Source organism: Colobus angolensis, unplaced genomic scaffold (genome assembly GCF_000951035.1).
Source record: "Colobus angolensis palliatus isolate OR3802 unplaced genomic scaffold, Cang.pa_1.0 Scaffold259, whole genome shotgun sequence".
Taxonomy (NCBI): Eukaryota; Metazoa; Chordata; class Mammalia; order Primates; family Cercopithecidae; genus Colobus; species Colobus angolensis.
The window spans coordinates 5,856,594-5,867,863 of record NW_012115810.1 but is presented as its reverse complement, the minus strand read 5'-3'; the positions used below and the strand labels follow the sequence as shown (position 1 = coordinate 5,867,863).

Genomic DNA, 11,270 nt, shown 5'->3' with positions numbered 1-11,270 from the left:
TACATGAAGTAAAATCTCAATTATTAAATAGGATAGCATTATGCCATAAATTTCTCATTCTGAATAAAGCAAGGCATTTCAAATCAAATTACATGGAGATTAAGTTTTCTAAACCTTTAGAACTTTAGCAGGTTCTAGCCAGGGGCAGTGGCTCATGCCTGTAATCCCAGCATTTTGGGAGGCCAAAGCGGGTGGATCACTTGAGGTCAGGAGTTTGAGACCAGCCTGGCCAACACAGCAAAACCCCATATCTACTAAAAATACAAAAATGAGTGGGGCGTCATGGCATGTACTTTGGAAGCCTGAGGCAGGAGAATCACTTGAACCTGGAGGTGGAGGTTGCAGTGAGCTGAGATTGTGCCACTGCTCTCCAGCCTGGGTGACAGAGTGAGACTCCATCTCAAAAAAAGAAAAACAAACAAACAAACAAACAAAACCAAAAACCAAAACAGAACCTTAGCAGGTTCTAAACCTTTCATGCTTTTAAGGAGACCTTTATATGCCTCTTCACAAAACCAAAAATTCTTGCACGGGGTAAAGCTTTCCTTCTGTTTGTTCACTGGAAACCAGTTGTGATCATTACCTGTGATATGATAATGTCCAGCAGATACATGAAGAAATGAATAAATCAGTATATAAAAACTTTACATATATATGTAGGGTATATGTGCATGTGACAGTATATCATAATGCTCTATAACATATATTTGGATATATCTATATTGGTCTCCAAATTAAACTATATAGTGTAAAAGTCTGACACATAACATGGCTTGTATATAAGGAAGTTCATGGTCTTATATGAAACACTACAATAGGAGTTTGATAACTCCTATTGAGAATGTTGTACTAGATCATCACATTCATCTCAGTGAAACTGGAATTCTGCTGGTAGTAAAGAACTGCACATCAGAAATAATACTTCTGAATACCATTAAGGAGGTAGCAAGATTACTAAAAAGAACATGGGCTTTGGAGTCAGACTTGGTTTAAATGCACATTTAGGCACTTACTATATGACCATTGGCACATTACTTACTCTGAGCCTGATTCCTTACCAGATGGGGCAAATTAATCCAGGATTGTTTTCAGAATTAAACGAGATAAAGTAAGAACATTTAGCACATTAGCTAGCATATATTAGGCATGTAATAAACATTAGTTACCTTCCATTATCCTAAAAACAGATTTTATTCCAACTCGATTTTACCTTCACTTGCAAACTTGCTGATGCAACTCTCCTTTCTAGATCTTCTACCTGTTGAAGGACACTCAAATCCATTTCCATTGCTTGTTCTTCTACTGACCAGTTCTCCACAATATCTCGAGTTACTTGGTTTTCTTCATTTTCATTCAGTTCAATAATAGCAACTACATTTAAAAAGAAATTAATTTAAAAATCCACTTATTAAGTTTTTCTCCTCAGAGATTTCTTCCAGAAAGTGAATAAAATTCTAGGGGAGCCATGTACATCTAACTTAACATACACAAATGCACTTGCGTATATACACGCAGCTTACTCTTAAAAGTAGAAACATGCTAAGAAACACAAAACAATATGTCTGCAGGTGTAAAAAATTACAAGACAGTAACACCAATTTAAAAAAGATAAATAGTTTGTTGAGTAAAACAGAAAAAAATAGTAGTGCATTAAGACGTCATTTCTCTCTTGTTATCTGTGGGGAATTGGTTCTAGGACTCCCCCCTGCCCCCATGAATACCAAAACCTTTTGATGTTCACATCCCTTATATAAAATGGTGTTGGCCAGGAGTGGTGGCTCATGCTCATGATCTTAGCACTTTGGGAAGTTGAGGTGAGAGGATCACTTGAGGCCAGGAGTTCGAGACCAGCCTGGGAAACATAGTGAGACACTGTCTCTACAAAAAGTAAAAAAAACTAGCTGGGTGTGGGGGCATGTGCCTGTAGTCCCAGCTACTCAGAAGGCTGAGGCAGGAGGATTGCTTGAGCCTAGGACTTTGAGAATGCAGTCAGCTACGACTGCACCACCATTCTCCAGCCTAGGTGACAGAGCAAGACTCTCTCACCCAAAAAAAAAGATGTACTATTTGCATGTAATCCATGTACATCCTCCCATATGCTTTAAGTTATTTCTAGGTTACTTACAGTACCTAAGACAATGTAGATGCTATAGAAATAGTTGTTATACTATATTATTTAGGGAAGAATAAGAAAAAAAAGTCTGTATATGTTTAGTACAGATGCACCCATCTTTCTTTTCTTTGACTCTGTTTGATATGTGATTGGTTGAATCCACAGATGTGGAACTCATGAATATGAAGGACCAGTAGACTGTACTAAAATATGCTTGAGAATAAAATAATTAATTCTAATAACTAAGCAAGAAAGAAAGCTGAAATCTCTTTTAGGTACATACCATCCTTATTCTTGATGCAGGCTTGAGTAATATAATCCAAATGTTTCTGAATTTGTTTTTGTAATGCCTTTTCTCTTATTCCTCTGAGATGTAGCACTTTGAGCAAAGCTTTTAGGTCCTCTGGGTCAATAATTCTCCACCAACCAAACTGCATTTCTAAGTCAAGATAAATAAGTAGATCTTTTACAAATATTTTGAATAGGAAATGATACCATGGAAATAAAAAGATTTATTAACTATATATAGAACCATCAAATATTCAGTTACAATATAGGAATCCATAATACTGAAACTGAGTAAGTTGCTATAAACCATCTCAATGTACCTACCTTCTGGAATAGGTTTTGGACTAGGAAAATCTACTGGTTTTGCTACTTCAACAGCTGCAGGTTGAGCTGAAGTGGCCTTTTCATTCTGTGGTGCTGGAGACTCACTTTTACTCGAAGCAACAGTGGAAGCCAAGAGCGAATTACCGTTTCCTTCTGATAACCCTAACCCCGATCCTAGACCAGGTACAGATGATGCAAATGGAATATTAGAAGTAAGCACACCAGTGGGCCACCCACAAAACTGAAGTCCCATCATAGATACTCCACCTTTCACCTGCAAAAAGAAAACATTTATTAATGAAAAGTAAATTAAGAAGTTAGGAAAAATGTTTGGAATATGAAATTATTTTTCAAATTCTGAAAAATATTCTTTCATTTATTACAATTAGAGGAAAACGAAATACATTAGCAACAAAAATGTTAAATTCCATGTTCTTATTTGTTCCCCCAAGTAATTTTCCTTTCGGATATACTGTTATAGTAATAAGTTAAACAGTAATTAAAGAAGACTTAGACCAAGGCTAGAAATCAGTAGTTCTAATGAACCTTAGTGACAGAAATTCTGACTCGCTTCAGTTTTCAAACTGTAGCAGGAATATTTTAACTATTTGAGTAATCCCCCTAGAGCGAAAATCTCCATGGGGTCAAAGATTACATAAAGCAATATAAAAATGAGTTACAGTTAGCAGTACTAACCTGAAGAGGTGATAAAGCAAATGGATTTAAGCCAACAGGATTCTGAGTAGAAGATCCAAGAGGAGCTGGGGCAGGTGAAGGTGACTTAGATGGTGGCTGAGACTGAGGAGTCACCAAAGAAGCAGTTGACATATCGGCATGAGTAAGTGAAGTGTCATCACAAGGTGTTCGTGGCAAAAGACTAAACCATTGCCTATTCTTTTCAGTCAGCGTTTTTAGTAACTGGTCACTGGGGAGAGGACTGTAGAACTTCCCTGGACCACTTGAACCAGTATTAAACAGATTATTCGAGTCTGCCTTTTCCACATTGCTTTGCGTTGCTGTTGATTGAACACTGCCCAGTGAATGTTTTCCACTGTTCTGATAAGACAATGTGCACCCATTTGCACCAGCATTTGGTTTGGGGGTTATAACCTCTGACTCAGGAGGCATCTTAGCTACTTCTAAAAGCTTGCTTAATTTGGAAAAAGAGCCAGGTTTCTGAAGGAACAGATTTGTGTTATCTTTTTCTTTAAGATCTTCCTTTTGTTCACAGTGATCCGTATTTGAACAATTTAAACTGTCCCCAGAAGTCTCAAACATTTCTTCTTTGATCTGGACACTTTCTGCCTTTTTTAGTTTTTCTCTTTCTTTTGCAATTTCTTCTAGTCCTACAAAATCAAAAAGCATTATGAAGATCAGTTACTCCAGCTCAAACCAATACTGTAAATTTCATTACTCTATATCAAATTACATGCATAAATACTTAAACTTTTCTATATTACCTATTACTCCCTATATTTTCCTTTTTTATGGATTATAGCTTTCACTCACTGGAAAATTAACACACATATATATATATATATATATTTTTTTTTTTTGATTTTATTTTGAGATGGATGGAGTCTCACTCTTCCGCCAGGCTGGAGTGCAATAGCGCGAATTCAGCTCATTGCAACCTCTACCTCCTGGGTTCAAGCAATTCTCCTGTCTCAGCCTCCTGAGTAAATGAGATTACAAGGGTGCACCACCATGCCTGGCTAATTTTTTGTATTTTTAGTAGAAACAGGGTTTCACCATGTTAGCCAGGCTGATCTCCAATCCCTGAGGTCAGGTAATCCACCCGCCTCTGCCTCCCAAAGTGTGGGGATTACAGGTGTGAGCCACTGCGCCCGGCTGGCATTAACATATATTTGTTATAAAAAATTAAAATCCAAAAATATTAAAAGTACAAAAAATATTACAAGCCCTACTACACAGCAAAAATTACACTTAATATTTTTGTATTAAACTTCTAGGAGTTCTCTATGTGATACATACACACTTAACTCCACATAATTAAGGAAAGAAATTCTACTACATACATAATATTCTAAACTGCTAGAGGGTTTTATTGAATAATACCCTGTAAACACCTTGACATGTCAATAAACATATAACTTCATCATAAATTTTAATGGCTACAGAATGAACTATATCATAACTTAAACAATCTTCTACTGATATATAATTGGTCCCAATTATTTACTATTCTAAACAATGCTGTAAATAATGACCTTTTATCTATATTTTTAGACTTGTTTTCCCGATTTACTTCCTTAAAATAAATTCCTAGAAAAAAACTAAGATGTGTACTTTTCAGAGTTTTTGAAATACATTGTCAAACTGTCCTCTAGAAAGTCTGGATCAATATATATTCATATTAAAGTACCTGAGAGCATCCGCGTGCCTCCACCCTCACTGAAACTGGAGGCTGTCAATATTTTTTGTCTTTGAGGTGAAAATCTAGATTGCATTATTTCTGGTCGTTAATAAGGCTGAATATCTTTTCATAGGTTTATTGGTATTTCTCTCTTGTAAATTTCTGGTTCATATTTTTGCTCATTGTTTTAAAAATAATTTATAAGAACTATTTTAAAAACATAAATCCACTACTTTATTCAATTTGAAAAGTAATATGCTCTCAAGTTAAAATATTCAATCATTAAGGGTATAAAGTAAAGGCCTTTCTACCTATTCCTTCAGTCTATTTTTACACTTCAGGGGTAGCCATGGTTAATTATATCTATATAATATCTTCCCAAAAATCATATATACATTATCTATGACTATCGTTTTGCATTATTACATAAATGGAATACTACTATTCACTTTTCTGCAGCTTAGAGTAAAATCCAAACTCCTAACTGAGGCCTACAAAATTCTATAATCTCGTTCCTGAAAACTTCCACCGCCTCTGCACCACTCTTGTCCTTGATAACTCTGCTCCTCTTCTTGCTCTGTATTTTCAGCTTCTTGAACATGCTAAGTTCTTGCCCTTCTCAGAGCCTTTGATCTTGTTCTTCCCTCTGCATGGAATACTGTTTTGTTGACTGACTCCTTATCCTTCATGTCTCAGATAATAAATGTTATTTCCTTATAGAGATTTTCTCTGATCACCTTATCTAAAATTAGGACCTCCCATTCATCTTAGAATGTCATTCTATATATTTCCTTTACAGAATTTAACATTAATCATGATGTTTGTTTATTTTCTATTACCTCCCCCTCCCACGTACTAGAATTTAAATCAACAAGCTTTGTTTAAAGGCAGAGCAATGTCTGTATCTTTTTTTTTTTTCTGAGACAGGGTCTCACTCTGTCACCCAGGCGGGAGTGCAGTGGTGTGATTAGGGCTTACTGCAACCTTAACCTACCAAGCTCAAGTGATTCTCCCAACTCAGCCTCCCAAGTAGCTGGGACTACAGGTGCACGCCACCATGTCCAGCTAATTTTTGTATTTTTTGTAGAGGTTTCACTCTGTTGCCAGGCTGGTCTCAAACTCCTGAGCTCAAGCAATCCACCTGCAGATTACAGGCATGAGCTTTGGGATTTCAGGCATGAGCCACTGCGCCTGGTCAATGTCTGTATCTTGCTATTAGATTCTAAATGCTTAGCATGGTGGCTACTACGAAACAGTGGCTCAATAAACCAGGCACAGGGGCACGCACCTGTAGTCCCAGCTACTTGGGACGCTGAGGTGGAAGGATTGCTTGAGCCCAGGAGTTTGAGTCCAGCATGGGCAACATAGTGAGATCCTGTCTCCAAAGAAAACAAAAGGAGGTGCTCAATAAATATTCCTTGAATAATGAAATAAAAGGATGAATTTAATTCTTTCACTAACAATATTCCTTAGAGAACTTTCCAAAACACGTAACTGTAGTTCATCTGTAGTTCATTTTTGTGATCAGCTGCATAATTTTGTTATATAGGTATACCATAATTTATCCAGCCAGTCCTTTATTAATGTTTGACATAGCCCTCACATCCTTCTCTTCAAATTAGTTTCTAGTTGAAATTAAATCCATATACATCAGATTTCTACTTCTGACCAATATAGAGTAACAGGGACTAGATTACCTTCTTGTATGAAACAACCAGAAACAGAAAATATATATGAAACAACAGTTTGCAGGAAACTGAACATCAAATAACAAAGATGAAAAACAAACTCAGTGAGTCCTGTGATTGCCCCAGCTTAGTGCCTTGGGATAGTTTCTAGGATACAGCAATAAGGAGAGGAGTAATCCAGGTGGAGCCTGGCAAACTCCCTAAGATGAGAAGCTGGAACTGAAAGCTCAGGGAGACCAAAGCGGCTAGAGTGCTCAGGAGAATATTCTGGAAGGGAGAAAGCTGCACAGAGAACTCCAGTGATCTGCAGAGGAACCCCTCGAGTATTTAGCTAAATACTGATCAGCACATATGGGTGAGACTCGGGGGGAAAAAGTTCCTTAAAGGATTAGAGGGGAAAGTGCCAGGTGCTCATACAGGCTGGGAATAGTTTCTGTTCCTACACACTAGAGTGGGAAACCTCAAGATTCATAGGCATTGGGTAGAGTACTCAGAAGGATCTTGCTTTAGTAGCAGGGGATAATCAACCCTAGAATGAGCACTGTTCTAGTTCTGCCTGACAAAGTTTAAATGCAAGACTTGAAAGGATCGAACTTTTCCAAGGATATAATTTAACTATGCCTCGGTTAAACAAATGTCAAGAATATAGGAACTTAACAATATCCAGCACTCAACAAGGTAAAATTCACAATCTCTGGCATCCAATCATAGTTAGCAGGCATGCAAACAAGAAAAAAACCAAGACATATACTTTTACCTCCAGTTAGGCACATGTGAAAATAGTCACAAATATTCTCCTCATATACCTGTGTGTTCCAATCCTTTTAACTTTAGGTGATGTATTACCTAGTAAGGGAGTACTAATATTTGTATTCTGAGAACTAAAAAAATTTCAAAAATTGCTGTCATATATTCTAAAACAAATAAGAAACACACCATTTTTTACTAGTTTGATATTCATTGATGACTTATTTGTATCTAATATTGAGCTGATGGTAATTTCAAAAGTCATGACTATCTTTGACTTTTACATTCGAATGGTGGTCAGGCTGGTCTCGAACTCATGACTTCCCATGATCTGCATGCCTCGGCCTCCCAAAGTGCTGGGATTACAGGTGTGAGCCACCACCTCTGGCCGTAAAATTACTTTTAATCATTTGAAAATATATATGGGATATTTAGTGTAAAGAGATTCTTTAATTTTAAATAGTTTTCTATCTTTTATCTCATATAATCCCTTGGTCTTTCCAGTCCTTACTTCTTTGACATGCTTCAATGACTATAAATAACCATCTTCAAAGCAGAAGAAAGGAGAGGAAGACAACTAAGAGAGAAAATTGGAAGTACTCCTCACTTAAGTAACTACCCTGGCAGCAACTGCAGTACATAATGACAAAATAGCATTTCCTAATTTAAACGAATGCTAAAAGTAGCAAAGTTTGCTACTGGAAAGAAGCTATGTCTCCTTGAGTTTTACCAGAATCACTCTGACCCCTGTTGGTTCACCTAATAGTTCTCATGGGATTCTGGGGGTCCACCATTTTTGGTTCAAGTGAAACATCTTTCCTTTGGCTCTCCTTAGTTGGACTGAAGCAAGCTAAAACTTTCAGTGACACTTTACTAAACTCTAAGCGAAACAGAAAAAGCAAGAAATGTAAAAACACTGGCATTTAGAGTACAGGTTGAAGAGAGGTTCAATCACAAATGGCCTCTTCCTAGGGCTCAAGCACCCCTACCCATTCAGTACGGCTAAGCCTTAGGAGTACTTGCACAGCTTTCCCGTCTTCAGTTGGCAGTGTTACCACAAACCAGCTCCTAGGAAGCATCTTGAAGATCATGGAAGGAAGATGCTAGGAAGCATCTTGAGATTATTGTGGAAGAGACTAAAGGAAGCAGATTCTTATTATGTCTATTTAGGACTGTTCCTTTCCAGGCTGATGTAAAAATTTTAAGATGATAACATAAAACCATTATCTTTAAGGTAAGATTTTCATATTTCCATGGTAGCAATTACATTGTATACTTGCAAACTTAATGCTGTAACTATATCCTAATACAAAATGAAAGAATAGTATTCATATCACAGTATAATTAACAATAAGTGTTTCAGTTTCCTTCCAATAGTGAATAAATTATCTACAATCTAACATACTCCAAATGGTTTTCTAAAAAACAGTGAACTACTTCCAGACAAGATGGCTGAATACCAATAGCTCCAGTCTGCAGCTCCCAGCACGATCAACGCAGAAGGTGGGTGATTTCTGCATTTCCAACTGAGGTACTTGGCTCATCTCATCAGGACTGGTTAGACAGTGGGTGCAGCCCACAGACGGCGAGCCGAAGTAGGGTGGGGCGTCGCCTCACCTGGGAAGTGCAAGGGGTCTGGGAACTCCCTCTCCTAGCCAAGGGAAGCCATGACGGACTGTGCTGTGAAGAATGGTGCACCCCGGCCCAGATACTATGCTTTTCCCACAGTCTTTGTAATCTGCAGACCAGGAGATTGCCTCCAGTGCCTGTGCCACCAGGGCCCTGGGTTTCAAGCACAAAACTGGGTGGCCATTTGCGCAGACACTGAGCTAGCCACAGGAGTTTTTTTCATACCCCAGTGGTGCCTGGAGTGCCAGCAAGACAGAACCATTCACTCCCCTGGAAAGTGGGGGGTGAAGCCAGGAAGCCAAGTGGTCTAGCTCAGCAGATCTCACCCTCACAGAGCCTAGCAAACTACGATCCACTGGCTTGAAAGTCTCACTGCAAGCACAGCAGTTTGAAGTCAACCTGGGATGGTTGAGCTTGGTGTGGGGAGGGGCGTCCGCCATTACAGAGGCTTGAGTAGGTGGTTTTCCCCTCACAGTGTAAATAAAACTGCCATGAGGTTGGAACTGGGTGGAGCCCACTGCAGCTCAGTGAAGCTGCTGTAGTCAGACTGCCTCTCTAGATTCCTCCTCTCTGGGCAGGGTATCTCTTAAAGAAAGACAGCAGCCCCAGTCAGGGGCTTATAGATCAAACTCCCATCTCCCTGGGGGAAGACATGGCTGTGGGCACAGCTTCAGCACACTTAAACATTCCTGCCTGCTGGCTCTGAAGAGAGCAGAGGATCTCCCAGCACAGTATTTCAGTTCTGCTAAGGGACAGACTGCCTCCTCAATTGAGTCCTTGACCCCCATGCCTCCTGACTGGGAGACACCTCACAGCAGGGGTCGACAGACACCTCATACAGGAGAGCTCTGGTTGGCATCTGGTGGGTGCCCTTGTGGGACGAAGGTTCCACAGGAAGGAACAGGTAGCAATCTTTGCTGTTCTGCAGCCTCCACTGGTGATACAGGCAAATAGGATCTGGAGTGGACCTCCAGCAAACTCCAGCAGACCTGCAGCAGAGGGGCCTAACTGTTAGAAGGAAAACTAACAAACAGAAAGGAATAGCATCAACATCAATCAAAAGGACGTCCACACAGAAATTCCATCCGAAGCTCACCAACATCAAAGACCAAAGGTAGATAAATCCACGAAGATGAGGAAAAACCAGCGCAAAAAGGCTGAAAATTCCCAAAACTGGAACGCCTCTTCTCCTCCAAAGGATCACAACTCCTCGCCAGCAAGGGAACAAAACTGGATAGAGAATGAGTTTGACGAACTGACAGAAGTAGGCTTCAGAAGGTGGGTAATAACAAACTCCTCCGAGCTAAAGGAGCATGTTCTAGCCCAATGCAAGGAAGCTAAGAACATTGAAAAAAGGTTAGAGGAATTGCTAACTAGAATAACCAGTTTACAGAAGGACATAAATGACCTGATGGAGCTGAAAAACACAGCACGAGAACTTTGGAAAGTACACACAAGTAGCAATAGCCAAATGAAACAGAAGAAAGGATATCAATGATTGAATATCAACTTAATGAAATAAAGTGTGAAGACAAGATTAGAGAAAAAAGAATGAAAAGAAATGAACAAAGCTTCCAAGAAATATGGCACTATGTGAAAAGACCAAACCTACATTTGATTGGTGTACCTAAAAGTGATGGGGAGAATGGAATTAAGCTGGAAAACATACTTCAGGATATTATCCAGGAGAACTTCCCCAACCTAGCAAGAGAGACCAATATTCAAAATACAGGGAACACCACAAAGATACTCCTTGAGAAGCGCAACCCCAAGCCACATAATCATCAGATTCACCAAGGTTGAAATGAAGGAAAAAATGTTAAGGGCAGCCAGAGAAAAAGGTTGGGTTTTTTCTCTGGGTTGGGTTGGGTTGGGTTCCAAAAAGGGAAATCCATCAGACTAACAGCAGATCTCTCTGCAGAAACCCTAGAAGGCAGAAGAGAGCAGGGGCCAATATTCAACATTCTTAAAGAAAATAATTTATGGCTAGCCATAAGTAGAAAGCTGAAACTGGATCCTTTCCTTAGTCCTTATATGAAAATTAATTCAAGATGGATTAGAGACTTAAATGTTAGACCTAAAACCATAAAAACCCTAGAAGAAA

The 11,270-nt window shown here is 38.9% G+C and overlaps 1 protein-coding gene across 1 annotated transcript in view; it reads right to left on the bottom strand.

Moving 5' to 3' along the window:
* The window catches only part of BAZ2B (bromodomain adjacent to zinc finger domain, 2B), a 426,507-nt gene that overhangs the window by 28,418 nt on the left and 386,819 nt on the right, over window positions 1–11,270 (bottom strand). The window contains exons 32-35 of the mRNA XM_011947122.1: window positions 3,422–4,071; window positions 2,726–2,999; window positions 2,397–2,552; window positions 1,211–1,371 (exon numbers count right to left, since the gene is read on the bottom strand). Coding sequence (XP_011802512.1) covers window positions 1,211–1,371; window positions 2,397–2,552; window positions 2,726–2,999; window positions 3,422–4,071 — 1,241 coding nt within the window. The remainder of the gene's footprint in view (window positions 1–1,210; window positions 1,372–2,396; window positions 2,553–2,725; window positions 3,000–3,421; window positions 4,072–11,270) is intronic.